At 36.9% G+C, this 16,277-nt stretch overlaps 2 protein-coding genes across 21 annotated transcripts in view; both read right to left on the reverse strand.

The window, feature by feature from the left end:
- MFF (mitochondrial fission factor) overlaps window positions 1-1,411 on the reverse strand; it is a 41,314-nt gene extending 39,903 nt beyond the window's left edge. For 4 of the 19 annotated variants that reach the window (XM_051983410.1, XM_051983408.1, XM_051983414.1 and 1 more), the window contains exon 1: window positions 1,206-1,406. The gene's annotated coding sequence lies outside the window, so the exon portion shown is untranslated. Of the gene's footprint in view, window positions 1-1,205 lie in introns of all 19 variants that reach the window. The other 15 variants (XM_051983399.1, XM_051983396.1, XM_051983398.1 and 12 more) reach the window with 9 other exon arrangements.
- Window positions 1,412-6,273: 4,862 nt separating this feature from the next.
- COL4A3 (collagen type IV alpha 3 chain) overlaps window positions 6,274-16,277 on the reverse strand; it is a 146,330-nt gene continuing 136,326 nt past the window's right edge. The window contains exons 47-52 of one of the 2 annotated variants that reach the window (XM_051983386.1): window positions 15,116-15,214; window positions 12,450-12,662; window positions 11,054-11,231; window positions 10,801-10,915; window positions 10,499-10,671; window positions 6,274-7,593 (exon numbers count right to left, since the gene is read on the reverse strand). In XM_051983386.1, coding sequence (XP_051839346.1) covers window positions 7,509-7,593; window positions 10,499-10,671; window positions 10,801-10,915; window positions 11,054-11,231; window positions 12,450-12,662; window positions 15,116-15,214 — 863 coding nt within the window. In that variant the 3' untranslated portion in view covers window positions 6,274-7,508. Of the gene's footprint in view, window positions 7,594-10,498; window positions 10,672-10,800; window positions 10,916-11,053; window positions 11,232-12,449; window positions 12,663-14,593; window positions 14,649-15,115; window positions 15,215-16,277 lie in introns of those variants that run through there. The other variant, XR_007951645.1, reaches the window with a different exon arrangement.

The following is a 16,277-nucleotide window of genomic DNA, read 5'->3' on the forward strand; positions in this document are numbered from 1 at the left end:
CCCATCTACCTCCACATAACACCAGCTTTCGATAACGCGGGGCTGGAAGAGCCGGCTCCTAACTCACAAGCAGCCCCAATAGCCAATTAAAAAGAAAAACAGAGCGCTAAAAGTTCTCAGTTCTCAATGACTCCATCAGAACACCAGAACATTTTCTATCCAGTGGAAAGCACTGACAACATCTCACGTGAATCAAGTACGAGGCTGTCGAGGAGGAGCGGGTAAAGACCTAGTGGAGATAGTTATTTTTCTCGAAGTGAAACTCCAAAAAACTTTTACTTGCTCTTCCCCCTCCTCCAATAGACACCCTCCCTAGGGATCCCGCATGGCGCCGAACTTTCTTGGGGGAAAAGTGAGGCCCCTCCCCAAGTCTGGTTAGTACCTATTCTCAAGTTGTTTACTTCTTTAAGCTGGGTTTAAATGTTCTTTTTCTGGCTTTTCTCAGAGTTCCCGAGCCAAGCACAATGCCTGGCACACCCTAGGCGCTTACTTAATGCTCGTTTACTTAACTAGTTCAAGTTCCCCATCCCCCCAGCAGAAAATAGCTTCGGCTTCCTCCCCTCCCCCAGCTTCCTCATTAATAGCACTCGGCGGAAAATAAAGTCCGGAGGAAGATCGGTGTCAGGGAAAGGATTTTGAGTTCCAGGCTCTGGAATCGAATCCTGACTCTGCCAGTTACCAAGAAAAATGAGAGACCTTCCCAATCCGAAATCCCCGCAGCCTGAGAAGATTCGACTAGAAGCTCCCCGAAAGCAGGAGCTGCGTGGATTGGGTCTGAGCTCCGAGCCCCGCACCTGGAAGGCTCTAAATCAATGTGCTCAACAACTGCTAGAGAAGGATGATTTTCGCTCGCTTTTCCCGCTGTTATAGAGACACCCTCCCCAACCCCCCACTCAAGAAGGGTCACGAGTAAGGTCAGCCCCGCTACCCAAACGGGGACAGGGGAGGGGCTGCGCGCAAGGCCTGGAGATCGAGTTCAAGGTCACTCAGGCCAGGCCAGAGAGCCCCCCGAAGATGGGCCCTTGCTAGGGTCAGTGTGAAACGGGGCCTTGAAGGCCGAGCGAGTCCTTAGGGAGTTTGGGAGAAGGGAAGGCCGTGGTCAGACCCCGCCCTCGGCTCCGAGCCCGCCCCCCACGGGGTTCGAGGCCACCGGGCCCGCAGAGCTGAACTAGGGGGGAGGGGAAGGTGGCGGGGCGGAGACTTACCCCTAGAGCCCCGTTGGTGAAGTCGCCGGCGAGGGCCTTTCGGGCCGGCTCCCCCGGTAGCTCGGGCTGAGCACTCTCAAAGGCCGTTGGCCGGGCGCATGAAGACGCCGGGGACAGGCAGCCGGCTGGACGGCCCCGCAGCGGCTCCGGAGAGAGGGAGAGAACGGCCGGGGCTGGCCCCTTAGAGGAGCCGTAGTCGTCGCCGGGCCTGGTCAGGTGACCCGGAACCGGGCGGAAGTGCGACGGCGCCGGCTCAGCGCAGACGACTGACGTTAGGCCGACATCTTTGTAGCGGGCGATGCGATTCGGCCGCTGACGTCGTGTCTACCTGCGTACGTGCGTCAGCTCGTCGGGAGCCGAGTTGACTCGGGCAATATCAAAGACTGCGGTGTCACGGTGGCTGAAACCGTGAGGCCTTCGTCCTCGCCATGTGAAGCCCGAGTGACTTCCTCAGGCCCCGGACCCTCATATTCCTGGGGCTGTTAACCTTATCCCAACAAGACACCAACAACTGCGCTGGGCCTCGAGTGCCGTCTTTGAAATGGGGATAACCTATACTTCTTCGGCTTGCCTCATTCGGGCGCCAAGTCTACAAGCATTCAGGAAGCGCCTACTGGATGCTTAATCTAAGCATTAATTAAATACCTACTATATGCCAGATTCTGTGCTAAATGCTGGGAACACCAAGAAATGTTCTTAGTGACTTTTTAAAATCTGACGTAGGGATGGGTATAAGTAGCATAGAGTAAATTGGGGATAATTTCAGAGGGAAGGGTTAACATTAAGGAAGATGGCGAAGGGCTTCCTGCAGACCCTGAGGTGGAGGTTTGAATGACATGAGAGTTTAAAATGAAAAATACTCATTTCAAGACAAAAGAAATAAAAGAAAGTTAATGTACAAAGAACAAACAAATCAAAAATGTATTTCATTCATCTGGTCGGTCGGATTCTCATCTAGTAAATAAGGAAATGGAAGCCTGTGAACTACTTTGAGAGGTCTGGTTGTCTTGGGCATTGAGTATGTTACCAAACAACCAGCCTGTGACAAAGGTGGAAATTGAACTCAAGCTTTTCTGGCTTTGAGGTTTCTGTGCCCATTTTCTGAATCCACATCTCAATGATGCTACCAAATTATTATTAATTATAGGGTTGAGCATAGTGCACAATGGAAAGAAGGAACTCTAGTTTTTAGACAAGGTGGAAAAACTGCCCTTCTGGTTATTTCCTGAAATTGGCATTTCATCTATTCGCTTGGAACTGCAGAGACTAAAACGCCCTAAGTCCATTCCTTCCTCGTTTCTGCTGATTAGAATTCCTTGTTTCATCTAAAGCTCAGCTCATGTGCAGTCTCCTATGGGGAACTTTTCCTGAATCCCTTACATAATAATATTCATTCCTGCATAAATTACCTTATTTTATTTTATTTTTTTACTTATCTTTGTAAACATTGTGTTCTCCCAACACACTGTAAACTCCTTGAAGTCAGGGACTGTTTTTCATTTTATCTTGTTATCTTCACCATCTGGCAGAATCTGTCTTGAGTCACTTTATAAATACATATGGAATTGAGAGCAGCTAAATTCTCCTTTTTTATAACCACATTATATTTTGTTTGAATAGTTTGTTAAACAATTTTTGTTCTTGCCTAGTCCAATCTCTGTTTCCTTAATAAAAGCTTATACATTTAATTTTAGCCAAAAATATAATCATGATACATTATGTGTTTTCTTGAAAATACCAATTTTATGTCTTCTAGTCCTTTTAAATAAACCAGATATTCCGGTCATAGGTTCAAACCCAGTATCTCCCAGGTATGAAGATAGATTTGCTTCCAAACATTATAATTTCTAGCTCACCTACATTTTTTAATATTTAAATATCAGTATCCGAGGCCTATTGTTTTATTGTTTTCTCTGTACTGATTTTCTTTTTATTTTATTTATTTTTAATATACATTGCTTCGTGAATCATATTGGAAGAGAAAAATCAGAGCAAAAAAGAAAAAATCTTGGTTGAGAAGAAAAAAAACAAAACAGAAAAAAGAAGTAAACATAGATTGTGCTGATTTACATTCACTCTCCATACTTCTTTTTCTAGATGCAGATGGCATATTCTGTCCAAAGCCTATTGGGATTGTCTTGGATCACTGAATTACTGAGAAGTACCGGTTCTTTCATAGTTGATCATCATACATTCTTGTTGTGTATAATGTATTCCTGGTTCTGCTTGTTTCACTCAGCATCAGTTTTTGTAAATCTTTCCAGGCCTTTCTAAAATCATCTTGTTCATCATTTTTTATAGACTAAGTATTTCATTATTTTCATATGTCACAATTTATTCAGCCATTCTCCAATTTGTTATGGGCCAGAACTTGAAACAAGGTGCTAAATTAGTGAATTGATAGAGACAATGGTTATTTAATATGGTGCTTAACATTTCTCTAGTTCAGTACACGTACTTAGTATTTACTATAGTTCTACAAGATTCACACCTTTGATAAGAGAGCATATGTAAGCTAGGAGCCTCAGCCAGGATTCAGTCAGGGAGATTCAGAAGCCAGAGAAGGCAGGCGGGAGCTCAAGCTCTCGGATCCAAGGCCAGACTGAAAGGCTCTCCAGAATGCTGCCCAGCCCCAGGAAGGAGATAATAAAGGATCTGGACTATAAGAAAGCTAACCGGGCCGCAGGAAAGGAGACAAGACTTGGAAAGAGGCAATAAAGGCTTTGGACTTTAATCCCTGGCTGCACTTGTGGTGATTACTGAACTGTAACAAAGGCTGCTCAGAGACCCCAAGAAAACCTCAGCAGAGAATATTACATTTTAGAGAGAATATTACATTTTAGAGAGAATATTACACCAACTGATGGGCATCTACTCATTTTCCAATTCTTTGCTACCACAAAAAAGCTTCTACAAACAATTTTGCACTTGCACATTTTCCCTCTATGATTTCCTTGGGATATAGACCCAGTAATGACACTGCTGGGTCAGAGGGTGTGCAGTTTTATAGTCCTTTGGGCATAGTTCCAGATTCTTCTCCAGAATGGAGAACTCACCAATTTAGGAATTAGGAGTCAGTAAGAAGCAAAAAGAAGAGTATGATGAGAAATGGGCTTCAGATTTTGTACTTAAAAGAGTGTCATAAGCTGGCTAGGTATAAAGGAAGACTATGTTCATGAGTAGCTGAAGTTGAGTGAAGATGGAAGCCATGAACTTCTTGAGTTGAAGAAGGCCATGAACTTGGAACATACTTTCTGGTATAAATTTCATTTTAGTTTAGTTTTTTTTTTTAATTCTAACTTTTGTAAATTGTGTTTTCATTGAATTTCGAAAATAAATTGGAAATGTTTATCCTCTTAAAACAGGCCTCTGGGAAATTTTTTTTTTAACAGATTGCTAAATCCCAATTTGAAACCATAGATCTGAAGAGATTATTTGTGATTCATGTTTAATCTACAGTGCTGTTTTTCTAATAGAAATTGATAATTTTTTTAAAAAGCAGAAGTAATGAAATAATGGAACTGCACTGTCATAAATCCAAAATTTCCTATTTACAAATTATGGAAATGACCTGAGTATATTATGATCAACTTTTTGACTAGGATCCCATTTGCAGTTCAGCTGTGCTCCACTCCACTGTACTGGAAATAGAAAGATTTGGATTCTGGCTTTTGCTACTAATCAGCTGTGGCAATTTACTTACCCTCTCCTAAACTTAATTTCCTCATCCCTAAAGTAAAGAAATTAGTCCATAGATGACTTTGGTAATCTTTTTTGTCTTCAAAATCGGTGACAATAGATTTGTGTTTTTAAAAAAAATTTAATAGTATTTTATTTCTCCAAATCCATACACAGTATTCACTTTTGCAAAACTTTATGTCCCAAATTTTTCTCCCTCTCTCCCTCCCCTCGTTCTTTCTCAAGAAGCAAGCAATCCAATGGAGGTTAAACAGGGGCAATTCTTCTAAACAGTTTCATATTCACCATGTTGTACAAGAAAAATCAAATCAAAAGGGGAAAAAAAACATAAGAAAAAAAATCATGACAACAAAAAAAGGTGAAAATACTATGCTTTGATCCACGTTTAATCTCCATAGTTCTTTTTCTGGATGAAGATGGCACTTTCCGTCAATAGTATTGGAATTGCCATCATTTTGTTGTTGAAAAGAAGTCCATCACAGTTGATCATGTGACAGTAGATTTGTATTTGTAAAACAATCTAGTTTTCAAACTTAGATGTATTTAACTTGAAAATAAAGAGATAATTTTATTTTATATATATGTATATATAAATACTAAGAGCCTTAGTACAGTTTTGTCTTAACAGCTTAATTAGCTTAAAACCAGTAAGATATCGGGAATACCATGTATAAAAAAACGCCCAATATATTTCTGCCAGCGATGTTATCATTTGACATCTCTTTTAAAGGGATGCTTTAATAGTATCAAACAAAATAAGAAAAAGCATTTATTTGTTCTTGGAAAGTTAAAATATACATAGAATTATTAAAAGTTTGACATTTTGTCTTAAATGATATGTTTCTCAGGAGATAAAATGGAAAGAATTAAAGGGCTTGGGGACAAAGTGACTAAATCCTTGATTTCAGGAACTCTCAGATGAGGCAAATCCTTCTACCAATGCAATTAGGCATTTTTCAAGTCACAGTATCTTGCCCTGTAGAGCCCTGAGAGCTAAATGTTTTGCCCTAGGTCTCACAGGCAGCAGGTGACCAAGAAGCATTCTGAAGTCAATTTTTTAAAAATTGGGCTCACGGCTCTCTGTTTTATAGAAACTGTTTTGTTGTTGTCTTTGTTTTTTTTTTTTCCCCCTGGCTTGACCCAGTGAGAGTATGGCACAAATTAGAGACCCTAGTTTGATGAATGAACAGGGCTTCAGGTCCACCAGAACATGGAAGCAGGGATTTATCCAGCTCAAAGAGCTCCTCCCAGGTCTCCAATAGCAAGCTGAGATGAATGTTAAATTTTTTTCTTCTGTCTGTTGAGTTTTTAGATATGACAGTGGATCTAGATAGTACAGCAGAAGACAAAAAAGGTGGAATACGTGGGATTCTTCATGAGACTCAGTGTTTAATTGCTCTTTTGTGGCCATAGCAGATATTAATCATAAGAATGTTTAAACATGCAAAGCATTTGAAGCTCATCCAAATACCAGGCTTTTTATTAAATGGCGTTGCCAGTTAATTTAATAATCTACTTTTTACATATAAAAGAATTTTATAAGACAAACAAGGAAATTGGTCAACAAATGAAAAGAATATAGAATTGTATAAAAAATACATATTTTGAGCAAAATTGGTTAGGTAACTGGTTTTAATTAGTTAGCATCAGCATTTATAGGGATAGTTCATTGCTATCCATTGTCCTCTCCATGGGTTTTTTCATCACCACTTCATATTGCTTCTTCTCTATATCTTCTCATCCTCAATGATTCTTACATCTGTTTGTCCTGAAAAACTTTGCACTATTTTACTATTTCATATATACCATGAAGCACCTAACTGACCTACCTCCTTTCTGGCCAGGGGTAATCTTGATAACTCTCGGGTAGTTGGAAGGGCGAAATAGGAATGTCTAATTAGTTTGTGCTTATATTTAATGGAGTAACTGTTAAAGGGAAGCATATTTTCAAGGGGTGGAGAGAAAATAATCCATTAAAAGCAGTAACTAAAAAATGAGAGTTTTACCTACTTTCAAGGATAATTTGATACATTTATATAGCACTTTATGGCAATAAGGCACTTATTTAGCAAGGGAAATGTTATAATAAGACATGCAATTAGTCAATATGCTTTTAAATTTTAGCTGCCTGGTTCTCTTCTTGAGTTCACTGCTGATAGCAGATGTGAGTGATTTGAATTGACCTCAGGAAACACCTGAGATGGTATAGCAAGTTCAGTAGGTGTGAGTCAAGTTCTACCCAACATACCTTTGCCTATTAAACAATCTGCCAAATGTCCCAGAAAAACCAAGAAGTAACTCTTTCCCTGCAGACTTGAAGAGCATAATACAAGTAAACAAGTCATGGGGACATCTTGAGCCCCCTGTTTTATTTGGGGCATTTAGCTTCATCTCAACCATCATTTATTTGGTACTTTAATTAAACCAACAGTAGTCTAATGACCATAGTAATGTGCTTTGTGAATAATCTACTAGCAGAGCACAGCAATTTCATTCTTAAAAGAAGTTCTTGTGATAGTACAGCTATACTGCTATTTCTCAGATCATAGCTTTAAAAAGTGACTCTTCTCTGCTTAGGTGGCAGTTTTGTTTTCTGCAATTTTGTCAGTCTCTTCTCTTCATGCAGACCTGACAGCGACTTATTATCTTTTCCAGCTCCCCGGCTTTCACAGTGGATGGAGTAGGTTTTCTGGGAGGAAAAAAATTAAAGAGAAAATATTTGTTTAAATTAATATAATTTAGGTCAACAAACATTTAGCTAGTTTAGTGTAAGTGCCTCAGATACAAAGAAAAAAATCTCAAAAATCCTTTTTTCTCAAAGAAATTACAGGTCCTGGCCATAATAAGCATCTTATATATTCTTGTTGACTGACAAACTATCATTATCCTAGAAGAGAGAGTGTTTAGGAAACAGGAGAGAAAAGTTATTGTGTCTAAATCTGCATGAATCTAATTACTCAAAACCAGTAACTCTAAAATGATATTTTAAGAATTTTTTTGTTGTTGTTGTTGTTTTCATCTGAAATAGATTTCTGGGGGAAAAAATCTAAATCAGATTTTTGCAGATTCATTTGTCTATTAGAAGCATTAAGGGACATCTTCTTAAAGGAAACTTGTAATGAAATTTTTTTGTGGTATGGATTTATTTTCATTTATTTGGTTAAAGTTCAAATTTTCATCTACATATGTTATACTTCTTAAAACAATTTGTATTATTTTAAATAGTGACAATTTATATTGTTATTTGTGTTTTGTGAATCCTTAATGTTGCCATGGTGATCTTCCTAATGACTAGAGCAGGATATTTAATATAAATTAGCCTATTTTTAAAAATAAAAAGCCCAAACACCAAAAAGTTTAATAATTTGCTGTCTTAAATTATGATGATTTATATTATTATTCATGTTTTGTGAATCCTTAATGTTGCCATGATGATCCTTCCAACGACTGTAGCAGGATATTTAATATAAATTATCCTATTTTTTTAAATTAAAAAAACCCAAACAACCAGAAAGTTTAATAATTTGCTCAAGCTCAGAAAATGAGTAGAAGATAGGCATTAGAACAAATAAATCTTTGACTTTCCTCATTATTATTTAACTTGTTGACTTATTAGTCAATACCAGGAAATCCTTGATTCAGAAAAGAATAAAAATGTTGATAATAGATTTTTTTCTGGTAGAACAGAGAATAAGTGATCATATCACTGTGAGTATGAATATTTGTGCCCCCTCATCCTATTTAGCAAGCATTAAATGTTTACTCTGTCCCAGGTATTATCCTAAGCTCTGGGAATACTGAGAAAAAAAGTGGATGATAATTGCCCTTAACAACCATATTACACTAATGTGGAAGATCTGTCCATGAACATTTAAGTCAAGAAATAGTGTGTACAGGGTAAATGCAAGAGTTCTGCCAAGGAGAGCACCAGGAAAGGGCTCTTGAAGGAAGTGGTGGAGGGCATTGGAGTTAACCAGGAGTTCTCATAGTCAAAGATGAGGAGAAACAGAATTCCAATGCAAAGGCCTGGATGCGGCAGATGGGAATTAACATTAACTGGACCATAGCGTGTATGGAGGGCAGCTAGCAAAGAGCCAAATGGCGAAGAACTCAGAAACTGGGACATCCTTTGAATGCCAGAGGCAGCAGGAAGCCTTCCGAGTTTGAGGAAGGAGGTGGTCTGGGGAGATGTGTGAAGACCATTGTGGTGGCTGTGTGGATGTTGGTTTGGAGTGGAAAGACTGTTGTCACAATCTCATTAGACACTTCAATATTTGCACAATAAATATTGTAATAACTATTATAATGATCTGGATAAAAAGGGATGAGACTTTGGGAGTAGACAGAAGGAGCTATTTTGAAAAATGTTGTGGAGGTAGAAACAAGTTGATTGCCTCTGAGTAATGTTGCTTCCTTTCAGAAACATTCAGTAAAAAAGGTGATTTAGGATTAATCATAAGCTAAATAACATTTCTAAATCCTAACATTGTTTTGCTTGGAATATCTCTATCCCAGATTTTGAAATCTCATATTCTGGACCACTTCACTTATTGTCTTGATACTTTTTCAGAGATTTCAAATCATTATGTAATGATAATTATAGCTTGCATTTATTCAGAGTTTTAAGGTTTGCTGTAAGGTCTATAAAGTGCTTCACAAGCATTATCCATTTTACTCTCAACCCAAGTCTGGTGTTATTATTGTCCCCATTTTATATAAAGAAGCTGAGGCAGACTTAGGTTCAGTGACTTAAATGTCAGATAATGTCAGAATATATATTTAAACTCTTATTCCAGTTCTAGTTTCTGTCTACTACCTTATAACTTCCTAGTAAATAAATATGTGCATGATATTAAAGATATTTTGTTTAGGAGATTTTTTGCTGACAGCTATGATTACATTATGTACTTAGTAATGGCTCCTGCTACCATTGTTTCTAAAATGCTTAAGTGTGGGTCCTGCCAATCTGAAGGTGGTTTCCGTAACATAAGTAGATTCTTTGCATGGGAGCCAAGTCACATCAAAAAAATTATCCAAAAAGTGTAAACAAAATAAATGTCCACTGAGTGATGAATGGCCAAATCAATTGTGGCACATGTGATGGAATATTACTGTGCTGTAAAGAAATACCAACTAGAATGAATTCAGAGAAGCTTAGAAAGACTTAGGTGAATTGATGCAATTAAGTAAAGCCTATAACTAAGAAATTGGGAAACAACCACCAACCACAAAACAATTGGAAATGAATGTTGCCAAATTACAAAGGACAAGCATGGCCCAAAGAAGAGATATGAAAAAACTCCCTTATATACTCCTTAGCTGATCCATGACGCCCACATGTAGAAAATTGCATGAATTTTCCATTTATTTCCAATACTCTGATCAGTTTTGTTAAAATTTTTTATTTCTTTTTTTTCTTATTTTAAATTTTTTTTTTTTGCTAAATAGAATGGCCCTCCAGCAGAAGTAAAGGGATGAATATATTTAGGTGATATAAAATGATATCCTTAAAATTCATTTTAAAAACAAAAAGAAATGCTGCTCTAGGTAATGTTGGAGTAGTTCTCTTGAGCCTCCAGTCTTTGAATATTTACCTGAACATTCTTGTTGGATTTAATGAAGCCAACCAGAAACTGTAAGAATTTGAATAGTAGTTGCAGGTTCCTCTGCCATGGCATTCTATAAATGGATTGGCACGGAAGTCTTGTAGGCAGGACCCAGGGGATGCTAGTGCTTGCCCAGAGCCTTCCGAGCCTGCGCTTGTGTACTATAAACACAGTGAACACAGGAGTATTAGGAATTTACATTTTCATGTGCCAGACGGATGATGATGTTCAGCTTGTCAGGCTGCTGAAAATAGCACCTGCTATGATTTTGCATCAGCTTTTCTCCTTACCATGACAAAAGAAAATCCTTTCCAAAGAGAAATCCATCCATCAGGACATAAAGGGATGTCCGTGGTTTGACTGTGAACCGCGATGGCCATGGCAGGACCCTCACAGACTGTACATCTGTAGCATGACATAAAATGTGGCAAATACCACTTTCTGATATGAGTCATCCTTAATTGTGTCCTACACAAAACCCTGAAACATTGTTAAGCTAAATTTTCATTATTTTATCAAGAGAAAAAGGAAATAATTTAAGACCTGCTAATATAAGGCTCCAGAGCTCTGCCAGTAATTGGAGCCATATTCATGGGCATCTGTGCTGTTGTCGACAGCCAGTAGGAATAGTCGTTTCGGGAAGCAAAATTGCACACTTCATTGGTATTACAGAACAAGAATGGCATTGTGGTAAAACGTTGTAGGCAGCTACCAAGAGTTCCTGCAAAACATTAGATTGTGGATCTTTACTAGCTGAAAAATAATTGAGTATCTCAACTAGAGTCACTTTAACAAGACAGAAGCTAAAATTCTTGGAAAAAGCGGAATGACAAATTATGAATTCTGTAATTAATAGCATCTCTAAACAGTAATATTGAAAAGCTGTTTATATGACAACTCAATAAAATCATGATGAAGGTTTTTTTTTTTCCTTCAATATGCATTTAGATTACATTAGGACTTTTTTGGAAGATATGTGTAAAGAATCTCCACTAAAATCATGCTCTTCAGAGTATGGAAGTGATCCTGGATTCTCAAACTCTGTACCAGTGCCAGGCCTGGATGACGGGTCTTTCCAAGCTGCAAACTATAGATCTTGTGACAGACTATATATTAGTTGATAGGAATAAGCCTGGCTCAGTTTGGGAGATTGCCCATCATAAGGTTGACCTCCAGCTGATCATTATTTTCAGACACAGAAACTCAGGAAAAGTATCTTTTGCATACTAGAAGAGCTACATCCTACACTTGAACCCATGATGAAATCATGCAACCTTGTAGTATGAGTATAGGTGAAGAATTGCACATGCTCTTGTGTTAACCCCATTCTGAATTATTTTTATGAATATTCATTGTTCTGTAAAAAACAACAAATTTCAGACTTAAAGGCAGGCAGATGTTTCAATTCAATACTATTTGGAATGAGTAGGCTGAATCCTTGGCAGGATTATTCTAACAGTTATTCTGGGATGAAAGTACAGACAGACCAATGCTTTATTTGTTTTTTGAGCTAAAAATAAATATTGAAAGTAAATTTCATAAGAAATTTGGTTGATAATGTAGGATAGGATAGCTGTGTGCAGAGTTTCAATTAAGGTCCAAAGTGGAAAGTTTTAGTAAAGTCAAGTGTTCCTATATTTCAAGAAAATAATAGGTAATATGGAAACCAAAATGTCTTTTTATTGGCTTAAGGGCACCATCATAGTTCTCTAAACTCACATTTTTCATTTTTTCTTTCTCAAAATATATACTATAACTTATCTAATGTGAAGACAGAAAAATAGTCATTTGGAAGAAGATATTTTATTTTACTTCAATATCTGGTTGTCTGTGATTTGCATGATTTTTAATATCCCAGCTTTTGAGGTAGCTACACTTATATGACACCACTTTTTCACTTTTATGAAATAAATTATTTAAATTACACTCAAGACATTACCAAGGTCTTGTCCATAAGCTTGTTCATTTCCCTGCACAAAGAGAAGGGAATAGCCACTATAAAGGGGCATCGTTCCTGTTGGGCATGAAGGAATCTCTGTGGATTGACTGTGACGGGTGAAGATAAAGCCTCTGATGGAGGGCCCAGTTGCAGGTGGTCCAAAGTTTCCAGGTTTTCCTTTTAATCCAGGCAATCCAACTGATCCAGGTGGGCCTTAAAATGATATACTTAAACATTAGAGGAAATAGGAACAAAAATTACCGGAAAGTACATCCCTCATCACTAAATTACAAATTCGTCACTCAAAATTGTGCAATGAAACATTCTTGTAAGTTTATTATGGCTTATTATGGAAATGTTTGTTATGCCTAATAATAATAAGAGGTAACATTTGTATGGGCCAGATACAATGCTAGATACTTGACAATTATCTCTTTTGAGCCTCACAACATTTCTGGGAAGTAGATGCTATTATTATTATCATCATGTTAACATGAAAAAACTAAGGATGCTAAATTTGAACTCAGATCTTCCTAATTGGGCTGCCCCCAATACAATAGGTACTCCAATAAAGAATGAATGAATGAATGATTAAAATAAATGAATCGTGGGCTTTCTTTTGTATGATTTGGCCAAACAGTATCATCTGATGTTTGTTTATCATTATTTGTTTCCATGTGCTATCTCCCCCTAATAATATATTGAAAGAGTGAGAGCCAGGAGTGAAGGAGAGGGCCAGACAGGAAGAGCAACCAGTGGTGCCCTTAGCAAAGTAGTGGAGTTAGGAAGAGAGGAGGATTTCAGGGGATTCAAAATATATTTTAAATATGATTTAAATATTTATTTAAATAATTAATTTATGATTTAAAATACAACCCAGTGTTTGATAAACTAGAGAACATAAATTACTTGGGAAAGAGCTCCTTTTTTTTTTTTTTTTTTTTTTTGCAACTCCTGGCAAAAGTGGAGAGAAGTTTGATGAAAATGAGATTTTGACCAAATTCTTATACTATATGTCACAATGAGTTCAAAATAGAGATATGACCTGAATATTAAAGATCTTGCTTTAAAAAGAGAACCAGATTAGGCACTTTTCATGCTCTGGATAGGGGATAAATTCTTTAATCAAAGTATAGAGGTGGTCTCAAAAAATAAATAATGTTGATTACATGAAATTCAAAAGCTTTTATATGATCAAAATGACAGCAAATTGTGGTACATGAGTAATATATGCTATTACTCTACTGTATATATATATAATTTTATATGTATATATACACACATTTATATCTTTATCTATATAATCAAAGACTGTGTAATTATAATGACTGCTTTTCCCCAGAGAAGAGATAAGAAAATCCAACTCCTTTCCCATCCTTTGCAGAGTTGGCAAATTATGTGTACTATGGAATAATGCTTATACTAGCAGACTTGATTAGGGTTATTAGTTTTGTTGACTTGTTTATTCTCTTTTTCTTCTTTTTAAAAGGAAAAGTGTATCAAGTAGGGAAGGGGGAAGGAAATGTTCTAAAATGAAGGTGATGTAAAAAGTATCTGTTGTATTTTATAGATTTGGGCATTTATGTTAGAAAAAATGTAGATAGCTTTCTTATTTTCTTAGTTTAAAAATTCAATGATATGATAAATGATAGGTTTGAACAACTGATCAATTTCCAACATGGAGGCACTGAATTTTTTCATGCAGCTTTGGCAGCCAGCAATATTTAATTCAAGTTAATCACTCTGAGAAATGGATTTTAAAAGCCAAATAGAATGTGTCAAGCAGTTGGTTTTTGTCCAAATCCAAGATGTCAATAGAGCAACCAAGATGGGTTAAAAGTAGTCATACTTATATAGTATTAAGACATCCCTCCTAAAATATCTATTTCATTCTTTTTATGGCTTTACTGCTAGATTTCCTATCCAGTCACAGATCTATATATTTAAAGGACAGGATTGAATTTTATGAAATTTAAATATCTATTAATGTCCCATCATAGTCCGACTGACTCGTTAGAAGCTGATCTGTTCAAAGTAGCCACAAAGATAAAACCATGCAAATCACTTGGATTCCTCTTGTATCAGAGGCATCTAGGCTATAGAATCCGGAGAATCTGAAATCAAATCTAGCCTCAGGCACTTACTGGCTGTGTGATCCTGGGCAAGGCTTGTAGCTTCTGCTTTCTTCAGTTTCTTCAGCTATAAAATGGGGAATAAAAACAGCACCTATCTTCCAGTGTTGTGAGGCTCCAGTTAGAAAATACTTACAAAATGTTTAGCATAGTGTCTGGCAGGAATAAGTGCTATATATATTTATAAATTCACACACACACATAAATGTGTATATATATATATATATATATATATATATATATATATATATATATATATATATATATATATATATATGCTGAATCCCTGAGCTATATATGGTTGTGGAATAGATCAGAAGACTGTTCTGTCCAGTAACTCCTAGATTTCATTTTTGTTCCTGTTGACCACCTTTCTCTGTGGTTAGCAGTAAAGAGGAAGGATAAATGAAAAAATCCCATATTACCTTAAAGTTACACAGCCTCTGGCTGAAAACAAAATGGCACTTATTTCTCTCAGCAAATGACTCTTTTCAAACTTAATTTTGTTGAGAAAATAAGTAAAGATATGTTTACCAATTTCTCCTTTAGATCCTTTGTTGCCTTTTTCTCCAACTGGGCCAGGGATTCCTGGTTTTCCTGGTTTCCCTGGTTGACCTCTTAGTCCTTGAAGTCCTATTCAGCATCAGACATTGCAATCATTATATTCATATATGTAGAAAAGAAAAACAAAAAATAACAATCTCATTCTCATACAAGGTAAAACAATAATAATAAAAAAAAAAGATGCATTGGATAGAGTGTGAGACCTGATGTCAGGAATCTCACTGAGAGAGAGATTCAAAAAGAGATGAAAGAGGGGGGCAGCTGGGTGGTGCAGTGGATAGGGCCCCAGCCCTGAAGTCAGGAGGATCTAAGTTCAAATATGGTCTCAGACACTTAACACTTCCTGGCTGTGTGGTCCTGGGCAAGTCACTTAACCCCAATTGTCTCAGCAAAAAAAAGAGAGAGAGAGAGAGAGAGAGAAAGAGAGAGATATGAGAGGGAGAAGGGAAGGAGGAGGGGGGAGGAAAGACAGCCTTTAATACTTAGAAATAAATGGCAGAAAAAGTTCTAATTTGCATAGCTAGAGCTCCCTCATTCAGGAGTTGGGCAAAATAATGAAATCAAAAGTACAATCCTTGTTCTTACAAAGTAGGTATTAATTACCTAATATCCCCTTTTAAAGAGACTTCACTGTATTAAGCACCCATCAAAATGATTTATTTTATATCAGGAAAGGTTAGCTTTCAGAGAACTCATAATTGATTATGGATATAGTAATTAAGATAAACATTCAAAACATTTATTTAGAAAATACATACAAATCAATTGATTTTCCTAAGGTTGTATATATTCTGTAATGGTTTGCTGTAGATTCAAGATCTTTTAGCTTCTAGCAAGTTTTCATCAAATTAGATCACTGGGTTTATCATTATAACACTGTCTAAAGTTGTGGTGTTTACTCAAAACAAAAGTTTGCTGTTTTAATGTTGGGAAGCAGAAGAGTAGACATAAAAAGTATAATAGGTTGTAGTTTAAAGTCCGTAGAATCTGAATTTGATTTCTCTGGTATTTATTAGCTTTAGTTAATCATCCAATCTGTCTCACTTCATCTATAAAATGAGAATAATAATACTTGTACTTCCTTACCTACAGGAAGGCTTACCTTACTCAGGGCTATTATGAAGGGAAAATA

The sequence above is a fragment of the Antechinus flavipes genome, chromosome 3 (assembly GCF_016432865.1).
Source record: "Antechinus flavipes isolate AdamAnt ecotype Samford, QLD, Australia chromosome 3, AdamAnt_v2, whole genome shotgun sequence".
Lineage (NCBI taxonomy): Eukaryota > Metazoa > Chordata > Mammalia > Dasyuromorphia > Dasyuridae > Antechinus > Antechinus flavipes.